The 13,363-nt window shown below is 42.7% G+C and overlaps 1 protein-coding gene across 1 annotated transcript; it reads left to right on the top strand.

Annotated features, from left to right (window-relative positions):
- The first annotated feature begins 242 nt into the window (after window positions 1-242).
- kpnb3 (karyopherin (importin) beta 3) lies at window positions 243-13,104 on the top strand. The gene is made up of 26 exons (XM_053314571.1): window positions 243-350; window positions 2,855-2,935; window positions 3,862-4,054; window positions 4,259-4,364; window positions 4,488-4,584; window positions 4,671-4,775; window positions 5,564-5,686; window positions 5,871-5,991; window positions 6,076-6,163; window positions 6,481-6,587; window positions 6,867-6,991; window positions 7,172-7,261; window positions 7,465-7,638; window positions 7,832-8,050; window positions 8,235-8,318; window positions 8,418-8,550; window positions 9,090-9,211; window positions 9,319-9,415; window positions 9,638-9,810; window positions 10,178-10,289; window positions 10,459-10,514; window positions 10,642-10,764; window positions 11,005-11,224; window positions 11,338-11,566; window positions 11,681-11,822; window positions 11,967-13,104. The coding sequence occupies exons 1-26, from the start codon at window positions 273-275 to the stop codon at window positions 12,051-12,053; spliced, it is 3,285 nt and encodes a 1,094-aa protein (XP_053170546.1). The 5' UTR covers window positions 243-272; the 3' UTR covers window positions 12,054-13,104.
- The last annotated feature ends 259 nt before the right edge of the window (window positions 13,105-13,363 follow it).

A 13,363-nucleotide genomic window follows, 5' to 3' on the forward strand; every position in this document is an offset into this window, starting at 1 on the left:
CCCGCGCTTTAATTATTCACCATAGGCTAATGGGAACAGCGCATTCACTTTCCTGCGCCGATTCCATCCAATAGGCGCTGCGGATTCTCGTCAGCCAATAGCGTGTGTTTACGAGAGCTCTCCCAGCCAATGAGCGGCGACTGGAGGTGATGAATTGGGCCAATGGGGCTTCAGCAGCGTTGTATGACCGACTCAGGGTCTGCCGGCCCGGGCTCAAGTCGCCGCTTCTCCACCCGGCTGGTCCTTCTTTTTTTTGGCTCTCACTCACTGCAATGGCGGAACAGCAGCAGTTCTACCTCTTGCTGGGAAACCTGATGAGCCCTGACAACAACGTCAGGAAACAATCAGAGGTAAGAGAAGGAGTAACGGAGCTGTTTTCACCGGTGACAACTTCAGGCGAAGGTACAAAACGGCGCTTACCGAGAGCTAACCGTCAAGCTCTGTAGCCCACGTGGGCTGTGAAGCAGACACCGACTACTAGTCAGCTAAGGCTAACTACCTTCACCGTGTTGCGTAGTTACGGGGACATAATATAGATCCTACAGATAGGAGCACAGCCGAGACACCGTGTGGTTGTCGATGTGTTTGTGTCACGCTCAGTCCGGTTTGATTCACACGGAAATGTCCCGTTTGTTGGGCAAACCTATCGCAAATTGTGTCTCAGCTGACAGCGAAGCTAGTCATCTAGCTAGAGTGCAGGAAGTAGCATGAAGCTAAGTGGCTACTTTCATTAGCCGGCGTGCTCAGACATGAATAAGCACAGGAATGGAGACATTATAGACATGAATGTATGTCACACAAGTACACTACTGAGCTACAAGGCTAGTGGGCAACGTTAAATGAGGACTTTTAAAGCCAGTTCATTTAGAGGGCGAGCCGGATTAGCAGTGGCCTTCATTGGTTTTTAGTGAAAGTGTTTTTAATCACAACGTGTTCTTGCTCTTCTTGTTTGATTTAATGTCACACATGAGGCTATTTATCTGTTTCAGCCCCGCCATGTCCAGGGCTCGCCTCGATGTCATCCCGTCCCTCTGGATTAGTTTCTCCCAGAGGATTTGTTTCGGCTGAGTCTAGCTGGCCTATTCACTTTTCCCACCCACCACGATTAGGCGCTTGTCGCGGTCAAAGCATTGTTACCGGTTTCCCTCTTCAGCAAACGACTTTTGGATGAGGTGGTTGAATCTTATCACACTGCCCCTCTCACTAGCAGTCAGCGTTTTTCTTTATAAAACACAGACTGGGTGCCGCGATGCTAAGCTCACTGGATTTCATCCTTTTATAGGAACCCTCCCCTTTCAATCTTACACACATAATGGGAATTGATCCACCCGCAAAGAACTGTTAAACCCTTATATTAACAACCAAAGACTACAGCTACTAAACATTTGTAGGTGTCCAGATCATTAGCGTATGCCATTAACGACATGGTGAGATGGACGGCAAGCCATGAAGTACAGTATTGCAACAGTCTTGAGGTTGTGTACTGCCCTCAGTGTCTGAAGATTAGATGCAGAAGTTGTCACCTTTTTTTTAATAGATTTTACAGCCCAGTGTGGGACTTGAACATGGCACTTTGTCCAGAGAATGCCATGAATTACTTGATTTGTATAAAAACCACTTAAATGTTAGTGTATGTGAGGTAAATGACAATACTTAGCCACAAACAGCAGATTATGCTCTTAAATCATGTTATAATAGTAGCTGCCCATTGTTAACATGCACTGTAATGGTAGTTTTAGTTGATAGGGTCATGCAGCCAGTTTCTAATCAAATGCGAGTGGTCAATAATCAGGCTTCTCCCCCACCATACTGCTGCCACTTGGATACTTGTCCCTGCCCTGACATCTTTGTCATGCAAATGTCCACGCTTAAAAACACCCAAGAAGTCTATTTAAATGGGTTTTAGGGCCACATTATCACATTTGTCCAACAGAAATGTGACTAACTAGGTTTCTCTTAGTTTCTTTAGATGACTTTGATGACACAATTGCACATGATCATTGGTGATATTTTCCTCCTGTGCACACAGCCAAGGTTTCAGTCCCTCCCCAAAGATCATCATGCGTGTTTGCATTTCTCATGTGGCTTTAATGAACCAGCTTTAGGAACAGTGATGATCAAAACAAATAGGCGGCGAACAATCTGCTTTGTTTATGTTAAGTGTCCCAATGTAAATGTGGTGGCATTTTATCTGATTCTAACTTATAAGGTTATTCAACACTTTCTGGCATACTTCACAAAAAGCCTTGCAGTGGCCTGTAGAAAGCTTTAATGTAAAGCAGCCTCAGGGTGTGGATGGTTTTGGTATATTAACACAACAAAGGCCTTCATTTCAGCTCTGATATTAACGCAGATCGGATCAGGAAGAACTGCTACATTTAAAGAGTGTAGGAGTGAAGGAAAGCCCCAAACGCATGACACATGACTCTACAATACAGATCTTAAGTTCAGGTCTATTATGTGTACCAATCATTCTTTTGTTGCTGAATCTATGTCCTATATAATAAACAGATTTATTTCAAATTTAACTTGATCACTTGCAGGCGAGCGATAAACACCCACTTAACAAAATGTTTTAATGAACAGCCAAACCTATTTTTGTTTCATGAAAACATCTAAACGTTTAATTTAGACTTTACCATGTGTTTAAGCTTGAAACGTATCTCAGTGTGGAATTACATGCATGTGCAAAACGCCATTTCCTGTACTGTAACAACGTGAACATGACACTGTCTCTCGCTGGTAGAGGTTCATTCCCCACGTGGCTAACGTTGTGCATATAACAGTATTTGCATCTGCAAGCATTCACCAAATGGCTTTTCTCATTCTTACTGTCCATTAATTGTCTTTGCAGGAGACCTATGACACCATCCCCGGTCAGACTAAGATCACATTCTTGCTGCAGGCCATCAGAGATGCATCTGCTGCAGAGGAGGTTTGTATATTTAACACCAATGTATTTCCGTGGCGTGACATATTTTATCCTTTCAGCCTGAATCAGAGGAAGGCTACAAACCGTAGATATTTGAAATCTTGTCAGCTTTTTAAGTTTGGTTAAAGTTTAATGTAGTGTGTGCACTAAATCCTGTAGTGGTATTATGTTCAGCTGACAGGTGTTTTTAAACATAAATAATCTCAGTTGATATTATCAGTTAAGTGTCTTAAGTGTTATCCCTGAGACCAACACAAAACCATGTTTGTATAAGGAAGGAGGAACAGGTTAGTTTTAAATAATTTGTTTGTGTTGGAAAGTTAGGCAGAGCATGTCCGTAAAGGGAATCCTGCCTACATTACTGCAATATCTTTGCTTTGACAAGGTGCAACATTGATGGCATTTTAAGAATGTAGCCCGGTTATCACATGTGGGCCCTCATCACCACGGCCTGACACGAAGGCTTGTTGTGAGTCACAGATTTGGCATTTGGTTAGTTATGTTTACTCTGAATCCACCAGCTGCTTGGTCCCTCATGCTTCCTCGCCTTTTCTTTACCTCAAGCCTGATATTTTTAGAGCCATGAAATGGGAGCAGGCAGAGAGGTACTCGGCCCAGAGAGTGATTCTGCTTTTCTGAGATGCTGCAGATTTTTGTCACTGAGGTGTTTGTTTTTTTTCTAGAGTGACCACTGACTTAACATTTTTGTTACTCCACCACATTTCCTCAATGTGTTTTGGCAGTTATTATACAGTTTTGTCCTTTCACATTTATTGATGTTATGGAGATTTTATACTGACAATATTAGTCCTTTTTTGTCTGACCAAAGCAAAACTAAGATATGACATGTTTTTAAGTGAAGGGCCTTCATGTTGGGTCCTTGGTGAAAAGTGCAGCATAACGTTAAAACTTGTGTTTTGTCCCTTCAGGTCAAACAGATGGCAGCAGTGCTTCTGCGACGGCTGCTGTCATCGTCCTTTGAGGAGATCTACCCAGGCCTGACCCTGGAGATGCAGACAGCCATCAAAACAGAGCTGCTGACCAGCATCCAACAGGAGACCTCACCCAACATCCGCAAGAAGGTCTGCGACATCGCAGCAGAGCTCTCCCGCAACCTTATCGGTACATCTCCTCCTGAAAGATTTCCTTTACATCTTATTCTCATCTGAGTTTTTCTGCAGTCTGGCTGACTTTTTCTTTTCTGCGCTACATTTACATACCTGCCAACATTTGGAGAAAGAGATATTTAAAGCTGGGGAAAAGGCTTATTTCTTGCACTCTAATAATGACGGCTTAATAATCTTGATTGTGGTGTCTTTAATGTAGATGATGATGGGAATAACCAGTGGCCAGAGGTGCTCAAGTTTCTGTTTGACTCTGTCAACTCAACTGACAATGTTGGCCTGCGAGAAGCTGCCCTGCACATATTCTGGTGAGCTCCTGTTCACTTTATGCCAAAGCTTTTATTTATATCATGTAGTTATATGATCAATAAAGTCAAAACTATGCAATCAGGATGAAATATGGTGGCTGACGTATGCATCTCTTATTTTAGGAACTTTCCAGGAATCTTTGGCAACCAGCAGCAGCATTATATGGAGGTTATTAAGCGCATGCTTGTTCAGTGCATGCAGGACCAGGCAAACCCACAGGTAAGATTTTTAGGACAGCTGTAGGGAAGTTTATTTCCTAATTTATATGATTTTTACATTTAATATTTTATAAAATTGTCCTTCAGATCCGCACCCTGGCAGCCAGAGCTGCATCATCATTTGTTCTGTCCAACGAAAGCAATTCAGCGCTGCTGAAACACTTTGCTGACCTGCTACCAGGCATCCTGCAGGTAAGAAAATATCATGTGAATTGCCTTAGAGCGTTGAATCATTTTGTACTGTGCCCTCTACATTAGTTAGAGATGCTATCCGAGGGTTCACACAACTTTCAGGAACTGGTTGGCTAGAGCAGGGTTTTACATGACTATGTAATCCTTTGCTCCAGTAATGGCTTTTAAGCAGTCAGTGAAGCTGATACACGAGTCCCTAAAGGCCCATCAGTGTAAGCTAAATGTTGTATTACCCATAGTGTATGATTAGAAATGCATTAGCAAATGCAAGCTCAGATCATACAGTAATGGCTCCAGGTGAAAATGACTGACTTACATGAGGTGGTTTTGTCTAGGACACTGTTTACTTTCACTGAGAAGCACAACGTGTCTTATCATTTGTTGTCAGGCTCTATAGAGGCGAGTGTTTGCATTGACTCCAGAATAAGGAAGTTAATTGCAAAACACACAACCAGAGGGAGAAAAAAATCGCTAATAAAACAGAACGGTAGCCTTTCCTTCCACCTTTAATTATTATATAATTTAAGTTAACTATGTTTCTCCCTGCTACAGAATGAGGCATCTAGACTATGTTGGACAACCTGAATCCTGTAGTTATTCCACAACAGCAATAAATGTTTCAACACCCTAACTCTATTAAAAAAAGTGTTTAGTGAGATATTTTTTCACTGACTCACAGTAGTGGAAATTGAGGTCAAGCCCTTAGACTGTAGTAAAGGTAGCATTAGCAGCATGTCTAAATGAATGTGCTATCAACATTAACCATGTCTTCTGTTATTTTGGATCAGGCAGTGAATGAGTCCTGCTACCAGGGAGACGATTCTGTGCTCAAGTCATTGGTGGAAATTGCAGACACAGCGCCTAAATACCTAAGACCCAACTTGGAAGCCACTCTGCAGCTCTGTCTGAAGGTGAGTTGGACACCTTACTGCAGAAGTGTCACTTTACTGCTCTTGATACACAAATAAAGCCTAAATCTTCATAACAGCTGCACCTCATAGTCCCATAAGAATGATATTGCTAATAGTTAAGAGCTTGTTTTACTGACAGCTTTTATTTGCAAGTGTTGACCAACATGATCACCTGTCTCCTCAGCTGTGTGCAGACACCAACTTGACTAACATGCAGAGGCAGTTGGCACTGGAGGTCATCGTCACCTTATCGGAGACTGCAGCAGCCATGCTGAGGAAACACACTGCCATTGTGGCTCAGAGTGGTGAGAATTTTGTCCACCATCATTTAACATGAAGCTTGATAGAATACTCCAGATGGTTGTAATATTAATGTGTTGTGTGTTCAGTGCCCCAGATGCTGGCTATGATGGTGGACCTTGAGGAGGATGATGAGTGGGCCATGGCTGATGAGTTGGAAGATGATGACTTTGACAGGTAAAGCACCTTCAAGTTAGAAACAAACAGTACTCTCCCACCTTTTGATCAACAGTCTCCTATTACAGATTAGTTTCTTGTAGTTCGCTTTAAAAGTTGAATTCCAATTACTGTCCTGATCTAAAGCACCACTGCTGCCTCATTTTTGACAGATTTGTTTTGAATCTTATACATCACCAGTACTGAAATAACATATTAATAAATATTGATATCTATATTGAAGGGGGAGGGGTTCTCTAATGATGTAAAGTGCTTCTTCAGTATGGTCACACACAGTCTGTCTGTCATCTGAGATATTTGTGTTTTGTCCCCCACAGTAATGCTGTGGCTGGGGAAAGTGCTCTGGACAGAATCGCCTGCGGTCTGGGAGGAAAGATCATCTTGCCAATGATCAAACAGCACATCATGCAGATGCTGCAGAACTGTAAGTCAAAACATTGATCACTGAATATGTTTAAACCGCTTCACAAAAGTGTGTACTGAAACTATTTGAAGGTTAATGTTGGGTTAAAGTCAACCATAACTGATTATTATGGTAAAGTAGTGAAGACACACAGCTGTGTTAAACAAACAAAGGTGTGGTTTTTTTTTTTGTTAAGCAAGTTTAAAGCTTGGGAGGAACGCAAAACTTAAATTGACATTGTTTTCTTTAAATTGGTCAGTGTGAACATGAGCTCAACAGTGTGTTTTTGTTTTTGTTTAGCTGACTGGAAGTACCGTCATGCTGGGCTGATGGCGCTGTCAGCCATCGGTGAGGGCTGCCACCAGCAGATGGAGGCCATCCTCAATGAGATCGTCAGCTTCGTCCTCCTCTTCTGCTCCGACCCTGTAAGACACACAACTTTAAACTTGGTTGTTTTGGTTTATTATGAAGATACAATTTTTTTTTTTCTTCTGTTCTCTCTGTTCTCTAGTATTCTTGTCTGGTCACTAAAGTTACAGGAATTGTGTACTCAGCAAGTGTTGTCTTGTGGTGGTTTTGAGTTTAATTTCCTTTTCCCTCCTCAGCACCCGAGGGTGCGGTATGCTGCTTGCAACGCTATTGGACAAATGGCCACAGACTTTGCCCCCACCTTCCAAAAGAAATTTCACGATAAGGTAACTGCAATGAAATGTAATCTCTGAAAACTGATATTTTCTGATGGCGGTGTGTTCTGTTAATCATCTTTATTAGATTTTGGGGAAGGGAATATATCATACAATATGGTGTATGAGTCATCAGTTTAAGGGGAACACCTGTAAAATGTAATGCAATACATAAGAAAAGAAGGACTCTGACCCTGCATCCTCCTCCCTTCCAGGTTATTTCAGCCCTGCTTCAGACCATGGAGGACCAGAGTAACCCTCGGGTGCAGGCCCATGCTGCTGCTGCCCTCATTAACTTCACTGAGGACTGTCCCAAGTCACTGCTCATCCCTTATCTGGACAGCTTGGTGCAACACCTCCATGTCATCATGGTTGCCAAGCTGCAAGAGGTACAAACAAATATACACACTCAATTTAAATTGTTTGAAAAGGATCACATCCAGACAGGCATTTGTTCACTTAGTATGTGATACAGGCGTAGCACTCTTGACAGGATTTAAAGTCACTTTTATTGCTGAGAGTTCAGACGGTCTCCTTCTTGGCTTTCAGGAGTTTTCACTGTTTTTGTTTCTCTGTTCCCAGTTGATCCAGAAGGGCACCAAACTGGTCCTGGAGCAGGTGGTGACATCCATTGCTTCAGTGGCTGACACGGCTGAGGAGAAGTTTGTGCCATACTATGACTTGTTCATGCCCTCATTGAAACACATCGTAGAAAACGCTGTGCAGAAGGAGCTGCGGCTGCTTCGTGGAAAGACCATCGAGTGCATCAGCCTCATCGGCCTGGCTGTTGGCAAAGAGAAGGTACGTCTGCACAGGATGTGATCAAACTATTCAAAGAGCATAAATTAAATTGGCTGCCTATTTTTTTAATACACTCTTTAGTGGATGTTTCGTCCAACTAATATTAGCCAAAAAAATCTTGATCCTGCCTTTTCACCTTCACACACATCAACTTGTCTTGAAAATGTCTTTCTCTTCCCCGTAGTTCATGCCAGATGCCTCTGCTGTCATGCAGCTGCTCCTCAAGACCCAGACGGACTTTAACGACCTGGAGGATGATGATCCTCAGGTAAAAAAAAAAAAAAGAAGAATCAACTTTGAACCAAATTGTTTTTACGATGTTGCTGTATAAGCCAACCCGTAATGTTTCTATGTTTTTGTGGTGTAGATCTCGTACATGATCTCAGCCTGGGCCCGAATGTGTAAGATCCTGGGCAAAGAGTTTCAGCAGTACCTGCCTGTAGTGATGGGCCCCCTGATGAAGACAGCCTCCATCAAGCCTGAGGTGGCCCTCCTTGACAGTAAGTAACTCGGCAGAGGTTTTTAACTATGGGTGCCTGCATTTTGGCCACGTTAACTGTTAATGTCGTGAGGAGAAGGGTTTCATTTTCTCCCACATTTGTAATGTCATTTCATACAGTTATAGAAATGGAAAATGTATTGGTGCAGCTGCTTGTTTTTCAATGCCTCAGCCATTCTAAAAGTACTTAAAGTAGGTTAATTTAGAAGACAATGACTCAAACAGCAGGGGGCTAATGAATGTTCTATGGCCACGTTTGAAGCTGATTTTGGTATTTAAATTAGTTTTGAGTTAAATTAAGCCAGTATAACATTTTTGAGTCTTTTATGCATATTATGACTATGTGAAGAACAGCTTCACTAAAAACACTTCCTACCCTTATCGAAATGAGTTTATTTTTCCCCCAGGGTGTTGCATTTATTTATCACTTAAAGTAAAATGATAGCAATAACCATAAACTCCATTTTTACAGTGTAATAGCAGTGGTCGTTGACTGCAAAACAAAATGAAAGATGTATAAAACTTGTTTGTGTCTTGTAGCCCAGGACATGGAGAACATATCAGAGGATGATGGCTGGGAGTTTGTCAACCTGGGAGACCAGCAGAGTTTCGGTATCAAGACAGCCGGCCTGGAGGAGAAGGCCACTGCCTGCCAGATGCTGGTGAGTTCAGTCCACTACAGGAGTATTGAGACACTTGACTTTAAATCATACACATCAACTGGGCAGACTTTTGTTTTATTATACTGATTATGTTCTTTGTTTTCCAGGTGTGTTATGCCAAAGAGCTGAAGGAGGGTTTTGTAGAGTACACAGAGCAGGTGGTGAAGCTGATGGTTCCTCTACTCAAGTTTTACTTCCACGATGATATCCTTCTCATGGACTATGCCTTTTTGACCTTTTGAGCTATTAATAATGTCCAAAACTGAAGCTTCGTCATCATTTTGGCTGGACTAATGTTCTCTAACATCCAGTATAACAAGTACATTCAAATCAATCACTGAAAGCTTTTGCTGCCAGAGTTTTGAGGCACGTGAACAAAAACGGGGGCTGGTCAATGGTGTTCTGGTTTTTCCTTAACTGTCTCACGTGTGCGGGTGGCAGCAGCTGAGTCCATGCCCTTGCTGCTGGAATGTGCACGGGTTCGAGGACCAGAGTACCTCACCCAGATGTGGCTCTTCATGTGCGACGCCCTCATCAAGGCCATCGGCACAGAGCCTGACTCTGACGTCCTGTCGGAAATTATGCATTCGTTTGCCAAGGTAAAAAAATGATTTTTATTTCCAGGAAAGTCATGTTCCTGCAAATGTAGCAGAGCGCAGACAATCATGTTAACAATAAAGAGGTAGAAGTAAATGGATTTTAAGTTGACTTTCTTTGAGTTTATGTAGAAATGTTAAAATGAAAACTAGAAAATTCTCAGTAACCTGAAGTACCAACAGAAGCACTTGATTTTCAAAAACTGCAGAGTAACTAAAAAGATGCTGAATGAAGCAGCAATGCACACACTATTAAGGACTGCATGAAAAGGTGTTGGTGGTAACTAGTTTGTTAGTGTCAATTAGACAGTGGTTATTAGCATTTCCAGTGTTACCTGACTGATGTTGGTGTTTTTGTTCCTGTTTAAAGTGTATTGAGTTGATGGGAGACGGCTGTCTGAACAACGAGCATTTTGAGGAGTTGGGCGGCATCTTGAAAGGGAAACTGGAGGAACACTTTAAGAACCAGGAGCTCAGACAGGGTGAGGTGGCATCACATCTGTAGAATATTTATTCATCAAAAATCCTTGGAGACAAAGCTCACATGATTTCTACATGCTGACATTAGTTTACTTTTGTCCTTACAAACTCAAGAAAAAAAATAGAAAGACTATTTGTACATAATCCTCACAAGAGCACTGTCCTTCACAGCTAAGAGACAAGATGAAGACTATGATGAGCAGGTGGAGGAATCGTTACAAGATGAGGTGAATATTTTCACTTAATGATTTCACTCCTCAAGTTTAGTCCAATAAAAGCTACATGAAACACAATCTTATGGGAATGATTTTGTTTGAGTGTACCAGCTCTCCTAATGTTTTTTTTTCTCTTTAGGATGAGAACGATGTGTACATCCTAACCAAAGTGTCAGACATCCTGCACTCGGTTTTCAGTAGTTACAAGGAGAAGGTGCTTCCTTGGTTCGAGCAGCTACTGCAGCTCATCGTCCAGCTAATAGTGAGTAATATGTTTGTGCTCGTGTATTATTAATTTACTCAATTTCTGCTTAACCAAAACTGGGCAGCATTTGAAACTAGTTATGCACAAATTTGTATATCCTCACTAAAAGTTCAGGTTCAAATAAGTGGCCACTACTGTAGATGGTGTCAAACAGTGCTGAAAAACAGTCTGGTTTTTCTTTCACATCACACACTGAGTTAAATAGTTACTGACTGACCTGTCTTGTGTCTCCTTCAGTGTCCCAACAGGCCGTGGGCTGACAGACAGTGGGGTCTGTGCATCTTTGACGATGTGGTGGAGCACTGCAGCCCCTCTTCTTTCAAATATGCCGAATATTTCCTGCGGCCGATGTTGCAGTCACTGTGTGATACGAGCCCCGAGGTTCGACAGGCAGCCGCCTACGGTGTCGGTGTTATGGCTCAGTATGGAGGAGAGAGCTACCGCCCGTTCTGTACAGGTGAGGCCTGCTAGTGGTCATCAGGAATCACATAATTTAGATTTTGTCGGCAGATTAATATTTGGAGATGAAAGCTACATGATCTCTGTGTCCGTCCTTTCTTCCTGGTCCAGAGGCCATCCCCCTACTGGTCAGAGTCATCCAGTCACCTGACTCGCGCTCCAAGGAGAACGTCAACGCCACAGAGAACTGCATCTCCGCTGTCGGAAAGGTCATGAGGTTCCGACCTGAGTGTGTCAATGTCAACGAGATCCTTCCCCACTGGCTGAGCTGGCTACCGCTCAACGAAGACAAAGAGGAGGCCGTCCACACGTTTGACTTCCTGTGTGACCTCATTGAAAGGTACGACTGCCCCACCTTAATCCACCCTTACCCTCAGACCTGTAGAAACAACTTCCTTTTTTTCCCTTCTTTTTTAAATTTCCCTCCTGCTGACTTTTTTCCATCTCTCCACAGCAACAACCCTATTGTCCTTGGACCAGACAATTCCAACCTCCCCAAAATTTTCCTCATCATCGCAGATGGCGTTGCAAATGAATCGGTGAAGAGTGAAGACCCGTGCAGCAAGCGGCTGGCAAATGTCATCCGTCAAGTACAGGTGAGCCGTAACAAAGAAACTTAATGATAAATTAAGTAAAATGCTGCACTCTTATACACACTTAAACTGCTAATACCATTATTATAAATGACCAAAGTCTGTGTGAAGCTGTCCAGAGGTTGACCATTGCGTTGTGTCCTCCAGGTGTCGGCAGGATTATGGACACAGTGTGTATCAACACTGAACGAGACGCAGCAGAAAGCCATACAGGACCTACTGAATACTGCCTGAGCCTGTAACCCTGGCCACCTCCCCGCTCTTTCAAAAAAGCCCATGAAGAAAAGTTGAGCCCCTGGATCTCCATACACTCCCTCTTCTTCTCCTGCTCTGATCTGTAGTGTGTATGGACGCCGGCTTCACCCCCTCTTCTTCCCCTCTCCATCACTAACTCCACCCTATTATAATACAACCTCCGACTCTACATTCAGCCGACTGGAGGGAGCAGGTTGGATCTTTACGACAATGGAGGACATTGGCCATCCACCTCAAAGACTTTCACCCTGTATTGAAGGAAGTCGTCCCTGTCTTATCGCAGTCACATGTCTTCTATCTGGACGTTTTTGTTTCCAACCATTCCCTGATGTGTGCCTAGAGGGACTCCATTCTCCACGTCGCCCAACACAAACTCATTGGACAGTCAGGCTCAGAGGGGCCATAATGGGGACAGGACATTATAGTGGACTGAGCAGTTGAATGAAATGGAAATGCACACAGGGCAATCACTGCCTGTCTCCTGTGAATCTTTTTTTTTCTTTTTTCTTTTTTTGTATTTTTATTTTATTTCTTTTCTTGTTCTGTGTTCCCAGTGTTACCTGGGGGGAGACGGCCTCTGTCTGCCACAGCTCAGAGGGTTATGTTTCCACAAGTAACGGCATGTTTGTTAAGTGGCTAACTCTAGAAAAAAATATAAATAGTTAGTAAATTTACATCATCGTTATCCGGGAGAGTTGACATTGAATTTTTTTTAGCAGCTTTCCTCCATAGCCTTCCAAGATAGCTGTTCACAGGACACGAAAATGAGTCTGAAGATGTTTGCTGAACGGTTCAGCCCCTTTTTAGGTAGCAACCAGGGGAAGGGGCTCTCAGACGAGGAGAGCAATAACCTGTAGTTAGTCACAACCACAAAGCGTGACAAGTTGGAGGAACATGAAATGTGTAGAGTATTTGTAAAATGCGTGCTACCATACTCTTACATGGTTTTGACCCTTTGCAGCCCTGCAGGTATGTGATGGAAGTCCAGAAAAATACCAATAATAAAATTCCATTTGAGAATTCTGAAAAATGACTGTTAATTTTTTTTTTTATGTATTAATTGGTTGGACATTTGGGAAATGTGCTTACCGGCTGTCTTTGGGTGAGGAGATGAAGCCAGGAGGCGCGTAGCTTCATTTAGCTTAGCACTTAAAGTTTTACCTGTTTCCAGCATACTGTGGTTTCCAGTGATATGCTATCAGCCTGAGCGTCCAAACTATCCAAAGGTATTAGTTTAAACCTCACCTATGAGCAATTCTACAGCTCTCAAAATAATTTCTTTACCATTT

The sequence above is a fragment of the Scomber japonicus genome, chromosome 24 (assembly GCF_027409825.1).
Source record: "Scomber japonicus isolate fScoJap1 chromosome 24, fScoJap1.pri, whole genome shotgun sequence".
NCBI lineage: Eukaryota > Metazoa > Chordata > Actinopteri > Scombriformes > Scombridae > Scomber > Scomber japonicus.